Raw genomic sequence first — 14671 nt, forward strand, 5'->3', positions numbered from 1 at the left:
ACACTGTCAATGACAGTGTGGAATTCTGCTGTGACAGTGGACTCAGTCTTTTGGTGTGGCAGAGGCAGCCACAATCTAGAGAGTGGAAAGTGCACTCTCACAGTGCACTCTCTAGAGATCAGTGTACTTCTGGGATACTACAGCGACTATATACTGTAAATATCACATCAATGCGATATTAATGAAAAGGCAGCACAAGATGAATGAATCACACCTCTGAATCCGCCTTCATACGGCAGCTCTGTCACCCAGGGTACACCAATATGCAAGTCACTGGAATTCAAAGATGCACCGTGGTCATCAATAACTAGAAGCCAGATGAGCTACTGACTTTGTGACCGAACTTTACACCCCATTAGGTTATGGAGACCGAGATGTACACTCAAGTTGAACACTGGTTGAGAAATGTACCCTATATAAGGAACACTTCTGTGACAAATCCTACCCTCAAGCAAGGGACTGCATGCACAAAAACACTTGACAACCACAAAACGCAAAGCGGGCTTTGTTTGCCTTTCTAGACCAAACGGAAAACAATTAAAGAAAAGCACTAAAAAAAATCCTAAGTACCACTAGCACACCCCTTATATACCAAATAAAAGGGTAGTTGCACCTATGTGAGAATGCAAACTTCTCAACCCTTTACAGAATTTTCAGAATATAAATTACATAATTAATCCACACTGTGGCTATTTACAAACACTGGAAACCATGTGGCGGCCTCTAGTGGCGGCCCTGTCGTAACTGCAGTTACTTCCTAAACTGACCTGCCAACTCCACACCTGAAGAAGGCCCCACAGCCGAAATGCTGTTTCTTCTCTTTGCAGCACAAAACAACGCAGCTCCCTACTTGAGCCACTTCTGCCAAATCTTTGTCCATCATTTCGAAATTTTGTAGATCATTTACCCGGCTCAACATTACAAAGTACTGCCATTCCGCCCACAGTTTGTTTTTTGAGGCTGTATTGTTTCAATGACCTCCCTTGCATTCTAGCACAAAGTGTGCTATTGCTCCCTTCCACTCTCTGTAACTGCATCATCTTGGCGGGGTTATGGTGATCCAGATCCCAATCAGACAGGCAGAGGGTGGAAGACAGGACTGCACCACCTGAATGGGACACCAGTGCATCACAAGGTAGACACACACTCATAGTGGGTGCAATTCTGAGACGCCAGTGGACCCAAGCAGTGTGTCCTTGGAGCTGTGGGGAGAAACAGGGGGCACTCGGAGAAAACCCGCATGGACAACGGGGAAAACGTGCGAACTCCACACAGAGGGGGCCGCACTTCTGAGGCAAATCCAGGATCCTGGAACTGAGAGGCAGCAGGGCTAACCGCCCCGGCAGCGTGCCAACCATTACTTTGTTTCTGGCAAAGCAAAAATACCGTTCCAGGCAATAAAGCTTACCCTAAAAGTTAAAGTGACAGGAATCAGCCAAAGAAATCCATTTTAATCGGTGGTTTGCACGCCTTTTACAAGCTTGTCCCTCCTAACTTATTTCTGAGTCGGGGGCTACGCTGTTGTTTTGAAACGTCCGGAAGGAGTGGCTTCCACCCAGAGAGAAATCCTCCATAACCGGAGCACCCAGCTCACACCGGCAGCATTCCACTGCGTCTGTGCGAAACCAATCACTGCAGAGCGGCATGTGGGCTCTGCTGGCCTGTCCTCACCCACTCACAAACCCTTTCAGAGCCTGATCCCCCCCTGCCACACGTGAAGGCATTCATTATGAACTGGGGGAAATGCCAAAAACTGCAGCAGCATTGAGGAGGTACCACTGCCTCTGCAGGAAGCTCAAGCTCAGCTCTTCCAGCCACAGCAAAAGGAGGGATGAGCCTGAGGAAGCTGAACCCAAGGAAAACAAGTTGATATGGCCCCCACCATTGGCAAGAAGGGCAGATTGCCATAAAATCCCACTACATATATTCAGAATATACTCACAATGCAATATGCAGTGAGTAATGGAATTCTGTGATTTGTGGAAGCCAGAAACAGGATTTCTAGCAATGTAAACTCTGAGTGCTGTGTTTCTGCACCCTTTTCTCGCTGAAAAAGATAAAAGCAATGCTAGTCTGATGAGGCTAGAGCACACTGGAGTTGCTGTAATTGTTTTTGAATGCACTGGCAAATTTCTCTCCCCACAAACTAGTTGTGCATATCACCACCTTTGTCTCAGCTAAGTTTCAGCTATATTCCAATAGGGTTTTGTTGGGGAAGGTTCAACTGCAACCTCTAAAACTAAGGTTAATCTTGAGCTAAGTCCAAAAGAGAAGGGAAACAAAAGCAATTACTTTTTCATCGTTCCATCCAAGCTGAATGTGCATGAGTAAGGACTAAGTGCAATCACAAAGTGATGTTGATCCAAAGTACTTCTGCTGACAAAAGAATTCCTATTGGCTGAAGCCCATGTGCCTTTACAATCTATAATACAAAAAAAAAACACATCAGTTTGGGCACAAACAATGAAGTTTTTAAATTGGCTGAATGTCAAGACTAGAGAAAAATAAGAAATGAAAACACAAAAATGAACCAATATGCCCTGTTTATCAAGAGCAGCCCTTGATAAACCTTTTTGTCATTTGTATGCTGGAACAACACCCCAGGTGGATTTGTTATTGATGGAGCCAAGTTCTCTTTGGCAATGGATCAAGGTTTTGTGTAGACGAACCCCAGAGGAAATCAGTAAGCAGCGTGCTGAATGATGCATTAATATAGGATCAGGTAAAGGTTTATTCCATGCTGAAAGGAAAAGAAAAGAGAAACAATGTTTCAGCTGTGGATCCTTCTTCAGGGTTGAAGGAGGTGTGACACCTGAAGAAGGATCCACAGCCAAAACGTTGTTTCTTTTCTTTTGCTTTCAGCATGGAATAAGCCTTTGCTTGTTCCTTTGCTGCCTCTGCATGCTGACACGACTACCAACCTGAACTTCGATACATTAAGATACAGTAGCTATGTCCAAAAAAACCAGCTGATGGGAAGATCCAAGTGTTCGATGGTCTAGGCAGAAGTATCAAGTGGCATCAGAACTCCACTGTAGTGACTGATGGGGACCTGGTTGCACAGCACCACTTTGATCAAGTCCTGGGACCTCACTCACTGAACTTCTTCTGGGCTGACCTGACAACATGCCAGCAGTTCAGAGCTCGTTCCCACACTGTTCCTGTAACAGCGGGTTTCACACAAGATTACAACATGTATCGACATGCCATTAATGCACTACTCTTTGGACTTGAGTCCTGTGGGCGTTGTGTGGCTTTTAGGGCTCAGAGACCAGGCACGTGTTTCACCATGCTCTACGAGCAGACAGAGTCCCACAAGACAGCATCTGCAACCTGGAGCAAAACCTGCATTGCAGACGGACAGCTCGTATTGTTTCTAACAGGGGCCACACGTCTCTAGCCTGTGACTTCCACAGCAGTCACACTGTTGATGACACTTATCGATCGGCACAATGAATGCATCTCGGTCATGCCTGCGCAGGACAATAAAGATTTTTCTGATAATAAAATAAATGTGTAGCAGTTTTAAGTCATGTTTTAAAGCACTGTGGGTGACTTAACTGAAGTCAGTGTAACACACTTCCTAAAACATCAGAAATCACAAGATCTGAATGTGTCTTGGCACTCTAGCCTCATTTATCACCAGGTTAAATGTGTAAAAGATTGATGGCTATGGAATAGGTATACAATTTGCTGCACCCAGGCAAACTCACACTGCAGCTGCTTACCTGCATGATTAATGGACCATCTTTATTGAAACGTTCTCTGGTGTACCATAATCTTCCTCTTAACTTGACAAACACAATCTTCAGCCACCAATCAATTATTAAGCAGTAAGTGATGCACTGAAAGAAAACCAAAGTCCCTCTTGAGGTGACAAAAATTCTAATTAGGGAGCGTTGGCAGATCGGTGATTAAAAGCAGGATTATTTTATTTGTACCTGTTCAAATGTAAGTTAGTCTTCACCAGCCAATTCTTACATTAAAGTCATGAAACAGGGAAAATGCGCCTTTTTTCTCATTGAAATGTTTTTGTCTCTTCCATGGGCCTGATCTATGCAGATTCGGCAGATGTGTTCCTACCTTCTTCAGATCACAGTATGATTTAAATATATGAACTTTATGATATCATGCTATATTGTGTTATTCTGTGTTTGATATAATACTGGATAAGAGCATGGGCGGTTGGCATTACTGCCTGGCAGTACTGGGGCCCTGGGTTTAATTTCTGGGCTGCTGTCTGTATGGAGTTTGCATGTTCCCCTGAGTTTGTATAGGTTTCCTCCAGTTGCTCCGATCTCCTTCCAAAGTCCAAAAACATATTGCTAGGTCAACTGGATTCTGGGAAAACTGGATCGGGTGTGAGTGAGTGTGTGTGTGATTGCGTTTGCGTCTGTCTGGCCTGCATTGGACTGGTGTCCCCTCCAATGTGCACCCCATCTTGCGCCCTGGGTTGCTCGCTGGGTTAGGCTACAGGTCTCCCGTGACTCTGTACTGGATAAGGCGGTTAGAAAATGGATCGATGGATAGACAATGCGTATCAGTTGTCAAGTGTGAACCCTTACCAGGAATAAGAATCTATCGAAAAATAGATGGAATAAATAATTATTATTATTGGAGTCACTGGTTATTATTGTTGTCTGCATTCTCTATTAAACTTGATGTTCTTAATATTTGCAAACAAAACTTATTCACACTTTGATTGCGGAAGAGAAATTTGACAGGCTGTGAAATGCTAATATTTTGCAGTACCAAACAACAATAGATATGAGGAGCATAATGCTCATGCATAAGCTTGTTGTGATCACCACCATATTACACACATGTACATAGCCTGATTGAAGAAGTATTATGTTTTCTCCAAGATCTCTGTGCCCTTTCAAACATAAAGCCCTCTGTGCACTGGAACATTTTAAAGAACGGAAAATACACTAAAAGGAGAAGCTGTGCTGATTTGTCACATTTTTTGTGAAATTTCCCAATAATTTCTCATTTCTGCATAAAATCCACCAACTTTTTCCGGATGTTGTGAAGACATTACCCGCACAAAAGCTATAAATAATTTCCTTAAAGCCAGATTTAACCTTTTTCCTTCATCCCAATTGTTAGCATTAAGGTGTCAGGCTCCTACATCTGAGCTACATCTGATAACTATAATACCGCATGTAGGTGAAGAATCACAGCTGGCATTTCTCAGACCCGAGAGACAGCAGTTAAAAAAAGCTGACATTATGAATTACTGTACATATTTCAATGCTGTCTGTATAGCTATTAAACTCACAGCTATACTTGAGGTGTTTGTCACTAAGCAACATCACAAATATTTGAGAAGTGTATTCGTTTGCCACAATTGTCTATTATTTCCGTGTAACTGAACACTCTACTCTGCCTGTGTCAGTCTTAAAAAATTAAGAAAAATGCAGAGTTGACACATAGCTCTCACCAATGAGCAGAAAATATGTAGGATTTTGAGATTTTTTTTTTAAAGCACTCAAAAGACAAAATAGACATCCAATTTAACTCAGTATATCACATCTGCTTACATCAAAGAACGAACATAAAATTGGAATGAAATCAGAGATCCAATGAGTCACATTCTCCGTGATACACCTTCAGGGGTTACAAAAGACCTTTCTGACTAGAGACATCTTATTGTTTTATCAGCAGCTCCCCAAGGGAACCTCATGTCTATCAAACATTTTCACAGGTGTCAACAAGAAGCATAAAATATACTTCAATCCCATTTCCTCAGCAGGCCCAGCAAATGAACTTGACTAGGAAAACACAAAACAGGGACGTTTGTAGCTGCGATGTTTTTATAAGTTGCTATAAAGGCTGTTGCCTTTAATTTAGTGGATGTGCAAAAAAGGTTGACGTACAGAACTAAATGGGTTGTAAAAAACAAAGTAGCTCCTACATTTTTGACTCAGACATAAATTGACACCTCTCTGATTTCTGAAGTAATAACGAAAAGCCATAAAAATAAGCCCTTGGCCCACGCACTTGTTGGACTTCTATTTGTTTCTAAAAAAAAAACTCGAAACGGTAAGTAAGACAGTATCAGACCATGCTTTGAACTGAACTGAAGTCTGTTCTCTCTCTCTAGTCCTTTCAGAGATCAGAATGTGTTTTCAGCATTTGTCCATGGAGGAAAACACCACAGAGAACAACAAACACTCACGCAATAAACCTTGAATTTCTGTTGCAGCGTAGTATCACAACAACACAATTTTAAGAACAGTAAAAATGAACACATCCGACTATTCAAGCAATGCTTTTAAAATTGTGCGAGGCACCAACATGAGCCCCATACAAATGTGAACAAATCAGATTAAATGGTCGTTTTTGCGCTACGTTCTGATCAATACACCTGACAATGTGACAATGTGTATTGTTATGTGCGTTCTGTGCAGTGTTTGTGAATGATGCTTAAGTCCTCTGCAACAAGCATGTAAAAGAGATGGAATATAATTTTGTCATAGATTTTAAAAGTACAAGAGAAGAAAAATTACAAATTGTAGACTATTTCGTTTGCTCATTTGGTTGTAAGTAGCTTATTGATCCAGACATCACCCATTCAGTTCTTGAAAAATGCTTGGGAATCAGATTCGACATAGCATGGCAACTATCTGCAGATTCCCAGAAAAATAGACCCTCTTCTGCTATAGCATGTCCACACCACACCTGACAAAATAACCCAAGTTCATCAGACAATTTACCCAGAGATATGATAGGCACCCATTTATATTACAGAAAGCATTCAAATTAAATGTGGTTCTGTATATTTATATCTGTGTTTTTGTAAACTGTAGAGCTGTTGATGCAGAATAAAAGCAAAAACAATTCTATAGGTATTTGTACAGTGGTCAGTTTAAACCATCTACAGTTAAAGTTGAGACCTGTGTCGCCAAAGAGTCTTCCAGGTTCTAAAAAGCATGCTTAAAACTAGCACGCATTGTCAAGTTACACCAGCACATAAATAGGCTCTAATCAGTTCAATACTACCAAGACGAAAGATGATGTTTGAGTGGACTTCTCCAGGTCAGCCAGGTGTTAATAAAACAGAAGAACAGATGGCATCTCTCCAGAACGTAATGCATTATTAACTCTCCGGTCTATAGAGCAAACCCTCTCTCTCCACACACACAACCTCACTTCCTTCCTACTGTCAAGTGACGGAGGATCTGCAGTGATCAATGCCTTCAGAGAAAGCCTGTAACACTGAAGGACATTCTTGAACTAATGAGTATTGTCAAAAGACATGCAAATTATCTAAAATGACAGAAGAGCAACATTTTCAATTAGTGAAATGGAACACATTTCATGTGCAGCATCACAACGTCATTGACTCCATCTTGGTCTTGATTACATCGTTATTGCTATGACATCAAAACAGGTGCTTCTCGATTGCATCCAAATGTTATGTACATCTTTCATACCAAATAAGAACCAGGTTCTTCACAGTTCTAAATGCGATTGTCAAGTGCAGTTTCTTTATTAATAACTCCTCAGGCTACGGCAGAACTTGCTTTCTTTTTTGCATTCTTAATTTTTAGTCATTAACTTATCTTTTTCCTGCTTTACACTGAATATATTATGACAATATAAAGTATATACTTTTAAAATAAAAGTAACAAATCTTCATTATTGTGCCATTCCACAGACTCCAAAGAGCCCTCTTGTTTTCGTGTCTTTAATTTAGTGTTTGACCTTAGGCCATAAGAAATGCCTGCATTTCAAAAGTTTAATTCCAAAATGACAATGAAGATTGTAAACCTGAAATTATTTTTTGTTAATATAGTCATTCTCATAGAAGCATAGAGATCCAAAAGACCGGAGCAGCGATTCAACGAGCCCAGTCATAGAGACCGAGTGTCGAGTGAGCAGGAGCAGTGAGGCTCGAGACTATGAGAGCATAGATATCCATTCACGAGTAGAAATAATAATAATAATAATAATAATAATAATAATAATAACACAGCCAAACAGGGCCTCTCGCAGCCAGTCTCGTGTGGTCAATTAAGCATTCTTCAACTGTCGACCGAGTTTGTATTATTATTATTATACTTTTTTGGGAATTTATTTTTTTGTGCGCAGTTCAATTTCCTATGTGCGCTGATTTCATAACCTGTGTGCGTGCGCGCACCCTTAGACAGCTGAGAGGGAACATTGCAGCAGGACAAAGGAAAAAACACTGCTGCCTTCAGGAGATACACACACGTGGGGTTTACACAAACATGCTCAGCCTAGGACTACTTATGAGTACAATGTAAACAGATCACCTACTGACAGTTTAATCCATGCAAAAATGATCACAAGAATTATTAACGACTATAAAGGGATACAAACAGAAATACAGGTATTCATCAATTACAATAGACAAGCACAGGCCATTTTTCTCTATATAGGACACATAACGCTGACTGATATCTAAAAAAAACAACATTCTTTACACATTTGAACTCAGTTTTATATCTGAACTGAAACAAAAAAGAGAATGTAACATTGCTTCAAATGGAAGAGTGATGATCATTAAAAAATAAACTAGAGCACACTAGAATACCAGTGAACCGCACAGAAATGTGTGCATCACATAATGGTCACTGGTATTTCCAATTTTCTGTTATGCATACATGATGATAAACAGTGATGGAGAAAGTTACTTTAGAAAGAATCCATTACACATGACTTGATTAAGGGATTATTTTCTCAAAATTAACAAAAGGCTTGGAGAAAAGGTACATTTAAATTCAGTTACAGTAATCTCTGCTGTGTTGTGTGTATATAGTTTCTGTGTGAAGTCATATATAACCTTTTAAAGCATTTCCCCAATTGTCTCATTAAGTTAAAAACGCAATCCCATTTGAGTGGCTCACCCACAGTAAAGAGTCCTTCCCCGCTACACGAGTAGAGCTGTGTCTTCATTGGTTAGAACCTTGGTCGTGTCACTAGCCGACTGTGACGACGTTTCCTCCAGCAGTGGACTGTAATTGGCTGAGGTCCTCCACATTTAGGATGGGATTAGAGAAAATAAGAGGGTGGGAACAGTTTTCCAGGGCTCTGTTAAAAACACAGCGACCCCCGGCGGCCTCCAGGGCGCCTTCGGTCTTGGGATGCTGTGGTCGAGGCACTGGCCGCTCCTGCGGTCTGCGTCGTGTTAAAAGACAAGAGGCTGGAAGGCGTGGGTGTTTGGCGGAGTAAACCCACGCTTCGTCCTTCTTTCCCAGCATTCGCTGCTGCGTGTCGAGATACGAGACATGCTCAGATCGAGAAAGCATAATTCAAAATAACACAAGTGAGTGTTATTAATTAATTTTTAAAGAAGCTTTTCCCCAACAATATGTCGCGTTAACTTGAAGCGATGCAAGGGGAAGAACACTGCACATTAAGTCAAGTGATAATCCATATTCAACGACAGGTCAACAATTATCTTGCATTACAATCTTCACATACACTTCCAGTTTTTGAAACATCATGTTTTCTGTGCATCTCTGTAGTTTCAAGTATTCATATATAAAAGCTAGTAACAGTTGATGCTAATGAACTATTATTAATTGCGCAGTCTGTTATTAAGGCTTTAATTTTGATCGAGTTTTAGAACTCAGGTCGAGTATAACAAGCAATATAAACCGCTTTAAAACATGATGCATTTTTGTGCATCTTAATCAATACTTTATTTTAAAGGTTGTTTAGATTATTGTGGATATTTAATAATGTTGAATTCAGTTATCACCTGGTGGAAAACTCAAAAACCTTAAGACAACACGCCTTTTTAAATAACTGCGTTAGGAAGATATTCCAGTTGTCTATCGACGTTGAGATATGTATTTTTAGATTTTATACAGAAAGCAATAATCGTGTCCATAACTGTAATCAGGCCTCGTGGGATTACATCTACGCAAAGGTTTAAAAAAGTAACATGACATGCTGGTGTTGTTATTGCTGATTCGCCAGCTCCGTTCAAGTGCTGGCTGTCTAACCTGATCATTTGTAACACATCTATGTAGGAAATGAGGCTTTTTTTTTTGTAAAGGTGGTTGAATCTTCGTCCCGGCAATGATAATGTCCACAGGCATAGATCACTGTCAGACCAAAGTAGCACTGCAAGCCTGCTCCGTCACAAAGCCTCATCAATCCATCACCGTCTGAGCGGCTGACACCCGGGGTGACACGGGCAGCCAGTCTGGAATGGGAATTGGAAGGAAGAGGCTGCGCCAGGGAATACAGATTTAAGAAAGTGAGAGGGAGATTTGTATTTTTAATGTGAGCACGAGTTCCAGCGCCCTTTCGCGCAGGGAGCACAGCTGGCGCTGTGTTAGAAGAACAAATAGCTCCTGTGCGCGCCCGGATGAAGCCACACGCGTTCCGAGTCGGTCCCAGTGATGCCTCTGCGTGTCAGTTTCAATTTCTGTGAAATTTTAAACAAAAGGAAGACACCTAAACCGCCTCTCCGAGGAGAATTGCGGGAAATATTGGATGGGGTGGAGGGGGGGGGGGCGATTAAATTGACAGGAGATTTAAAAACGCTGGCGCCGATTGCGTTTTATGTTACTCTTTGACAACTGTATAAAATATAGTTTCATTAAAATGCGCCACCCTGCTGTTTCTAACAGCTTTGGAATGATCCCTAATTGTTTTATTTAATTTGACTGCGGTGCGGCTTTAAAGCTCTTGAGAGGAGGCAGCGGCTGCTAAACGCTGTGTTTTATGTTTCATTTGAAGATTTTAATATATATTTTTCCCCCCACGAAACGCCTGAGGATGCAGTGAGTAGGAGAAACACGTGAGGAAGCCTAAGGCACGTCCAGACCCTTCAGCCCCCCTGTCCTACACACCTGCTGGTGTCTGTTTCAGCCCAACTGTTACACAATTGAACCCCTGATTGACTTGATCATAGCATTCGAACTGTTTGACTGTTTCCAGCTCTTACACGTGTCAGGAGTCGGCTTCTAGTTGCAGGACATAAGTAACACAGAATTCCAAGCTTTGGACTAGAACAAAAACCTTCAAGGGTTTTAAGCAACCAACTCGTGCTAGTTCAGTTAAGGGTTCAGTTAAATAATTCAGCTCGGTCGAATGAAATCCAGCAGGTGGTGGTCTCCAGGACCAGGATTGAGGAAAATCTGATCCAATGCAGATTTCTGATGTTGGTGCTTGTAGACCCCGAAACCCACCCTGAACTATTCTAGCCCAGCCCTAGGACCAGCGTTTGCTTTGACCCTTACAGAGGCGAGAGAACACGACCACAGAGTAGTCTGAGCTATCATTGACCCCGCCTGGGTCACGGTACGTTCATCCACTTCTTAGGCCAAATGGTGGAAGTGTTGTGATAATCGATGAGGAACGGGTGGAATACACTGTACTTGCATTTTAACTTAGAAATTACCCTATATCTGTATATCCTATATATACCCCAGCACCGTCTATGCGTTAAATCATCATCTGAGGCATCTTGGCCTTTTAAGACATAAAGTGCACTTTGTTAACTACGGTACATAGTTATTAACATTTCATCATGTAGTAAAATAAATAACATTATTAAATGGTGATTATACCAATATATTTTAGTGGAAAATTACTCACTCTTGTAAGTGCTTTTTTTCTTGGCAAGAACGCTTACATCGAAGCCACACAGTGTTGCAAGAAAAAGCGAAATCTAAATTATTTCAGTATTCCTCTTTTATTACGTTTTGAAATGTACGCCAGAACATTAAATTGCGTTTTGCATACGTTTTCTTTTATTTTAATTGATTTTAGATCATGGGTCTTTCCCCCAACAGAACGCATCGTAATCAAAATGAACTCTGTACATTTGTACATCTGCACATCTGAAGAGGTGCACAGGAAAAATGCTTCTCCCTTCTGTCCTTTAAACCTTTTTTAATAACTCCAAGTGCTGTTCATTATTATTATTATTATTATTATTATTATTATTATTATTATTATTATTATTACCGATACTGCTGCAGGCACTTATATTTCATGTATACTGAACTTTTCATGGGTACTAGTTACAATATTGCGACGACTAGTTTCTATCAAAACTCGGCCAAACGCAACTTAATAAGTACGTGATATAATCATACACGTACACATCGGCACGGAAAAAGAAACTTGCAAAGCCATTTTAGAAAAAAAACAACACGTTTATTTAGAGACGTATTTGGCTAATGACATATATCAATAAAATTGTAGAACATAATGAACAGGCCCGCTTAGACAACATTTAAACTCCGGGAAAAGTAAAAAACACGACAACAGCCACATATATGCCCAACGCTTCACTTTCACCGGTCTGTTGTGGTTTTTCTCTTTTATGTATACATAGATTTCTTGATATATATTTATACTCTTTAAATAAACACACCACAGACTGCCAAGCAAATGTAATCGCATTCAAATAAAACAGTCAATGTCTTCAGTAGCGGTTTTCTGCCAAAACAAAAGCGGATTTTCCGCCCAAAAAAAAAAAACCGCACCGAAACGTACGAGACGCGTACAGGGACGTTTGCGGACGGTGGATGAGTTACAGTACAAGTACAGTACTGAGGCGTCTGGGTGTACGTTTAGTCGGGATACAAAATGAAGCCAGAGAAAGTGCTGTACTTGTTGTTGTTTCCTCCGTGGGCTTTCCCGCCGTCCAGTTTGACGTATATCTCGTCGCCGGAGTCCAGGTGAAGGACCACGCTGTTGCTGGCGTAGTCGTAGTTCTGGTCGGCATCCTGCGCTATCGCACTCGCTCGGACCTGAAAGAGACGGAGACCGGCCAGTTATGACGTTTAATGTGGCGGGTAGGTCACTTGAACCGAGCGGGCTGTCCTGGGAAGAAGACCGGTCCGTCGGCAGCCGTTACCGTCCCGTTCTTTAAAACCGGCGCAACGGGAAGGGACCACTTTTCTGAGAGAGAGAGAGGAAGGGCTGGCGTGCGACTTAAGCTTTTGAACAAAAGCGCCTTTGAAAACTAAGGTTGGAGCAGGCGTTTAAAAACCCGCATTTCTGTTTTGGAAATCGACACTCACTGTAATATATATACACTGAACTGTCCAAGGTACAGTACCACTGTAACTCTGCGCAGTTACTCGAAGCCCTTAGTACAGTATGTGCTGCCAGAGCTCACAGTGAACTCTGCTGAACTAGCTCTACGGTGCAGTGTGTTTTCTCTAGCTGGCCAGTGTTCTCATGGTCGGACATACAGCCCAAAATAATTAAAGCCCGCTCCTCGCCATCGACTTTTCTTGACTAACTTGATGGGCCCAAGTCAACGGCTGTGTTTAAGGAAGCCGTTTTATTTCTGCCGGTCTTAGTAGGACGCCGCCCGACCTGACAGAATGAGTTTACGCGCGCTGAAGAGATGGTTTCATAGAGCGACGGGCTTTCTTCTAAGATTAACAACCTTTTCGGCTACACGTTTGTGCCCTTCAACGTACACCCCCCTTTAGAGGCATCACCTGTTTATATCTGCGTGTGTGAATGTAAGGCCCGTTTTGTTTTCATTGCGGCTGGCCCCGTGCTGTTCATTTCTAAGAGTCGCGACGCTCTCCAGCCCGAAACGAGACTACTAACCTGTCCGTTTTTGCAAAGGTCTGCCCACATACTAGTCCCATCGCCACCTCGCATCAGAACATGGTACGTAAAGAAATAGATCCCAGACACTTGACAGGTGAACTTGCCCGTCGCCGGATCGTAATGGTTTCCCAGATTGGTTACAACATCATCAAATTTAAGCACCTCGTATCCCTCGTGAGGGTTCTTCAAACCCACGTAAAAAGCTATCCTGGGCCCACTTACTGCCGTGCTAACAGCTCCAGTCTCAGTCCCAGCGGTTCCCGAGGTGATGGCGGGGAACCCGGGCTTTCCCGAATCTCCTTTTTCTCCCGGCGGTCCTTTTGGGCCGGGCGGACCGGGTTCCCCAGGGGGACCTCTGGGTCCGGGTTTCCCGGGTCGCCCGGGTTCGCCCTTAAGCCCCTGAATGAACGGCGGCGGGACGGCACTCAAGTCTTGCATGACCTCCACAGCCGTGGCGCTGGGCTTGGGGTTGTAAGGGTCGCAGATCATCCTGCAGGTTCCCAGCATTTCGTAGTGAGCCGAAGTCTTGGAAGTGTGGACCAGCAGCGGTATAGCTATGATCAGGACCAGCACCATGACGATACCAACCACGGCGGCAACCAGTCGCTTCCTCTGGAGAATCCGAGAAGCGAGCGATAAAAAGTCCGCTTTGCTTTGGGAAGTAATGGTGAAAGATTGACGAGCGTCCAAAATCCCAGCAGAAAGAAAGTGGATATAAGAGATCAACGCTTTCTTCCCCCACCCCACCCCCCGATAAAAAGAAACAAATTTGTTTTAACCTTAAGCTTGATTTTCCTCAGGCAATTTCAGCTGTGCCAGTATCACTACGCTTCAGAGAGCAGAAATGGGAGTTATTCATCTTGGCATGACTGACCAAGCGCTGGTTTCTAGGAGCAGAGCAGAGAAACCTCCGAGCACTTTCAGCCCGTCTGCAACAAGGAGAGAGAGAGAGAGAAAGGGGGGAAAAAGGATACTGACGTAACACGGACAGGACAAAGCCTGTTGCAATTTGGATTAATACTGAAACTATAATCTCCCCATCTTTATGTATGAATTGCAAATCCCCGACAACCACACCTGAAAGAATATTGATCAAGAAAGCGTT

General features: G+C 42.4%; 1 protein-coding gene across 1 annotated transcript; it reads right to left on the bottom strand.

Annotated features, from left to right (window-relative positions):
• Nucleotides 1–12111: 12111 nt before the first annotated feature.
• c1ql2 (complement component 1, q subcomponent-like 2) lies at nucleotides 12112–14337 on the bottom strand. Its single transcript, XM_006636262.3, has 2 exons — nucleotides 13564–14337; nucleotides 12112–12746 (listed from the first exon to the last, which is right to left on the bottom strand). The coding sequence occupies exons 1-2, from the start codon at nucleotides 14140–14142 to the stop codon at nucleotides 12567–12569; spliced, it is 759 nt and encodes a 252-aa protein (XP_006636325.1). The 5' UTR covers nucleotides 14143–14337; the 3' UTR covers nucleotides 12112–12566.
• Nucleotides 14338–14671: the final 334 nt, after the last annotated feature.

This window comes from Lepisosteus oculatus, chromosome 12, assembly GCF_040954835.1.
Source record: "Lepisosteus oculatus isolate fLepOcu1 chromosome 12, fLepOcu1.hap2, whole genome shotgun sequence".
In the NCBI taxonomy this organism is placed as follows: domain Eukaryota; kingdom Metazoa; phylum Chordata; class Actinopteri; order Semionotiformes; family Lepisosteidae; genus Lepisosteus; species Lepisosteus oculatus.

Coding starts and splice junctions, on each gene's coding strand:
- c1ql2 (XM_006636262.3), bottom strand. CDS start 14,142: ATGGTGCTGGTCCTGATCATAGCTATACCGCTGCTGGTCCACACTTCC. Junction 12,747..13,563: donor ACCTTTGCAAAAACGGACAG/GTTAGTAGTCTC, acceptor CGTCTCTTTCAG/GTCCGAGCGAGTGCGATAGC.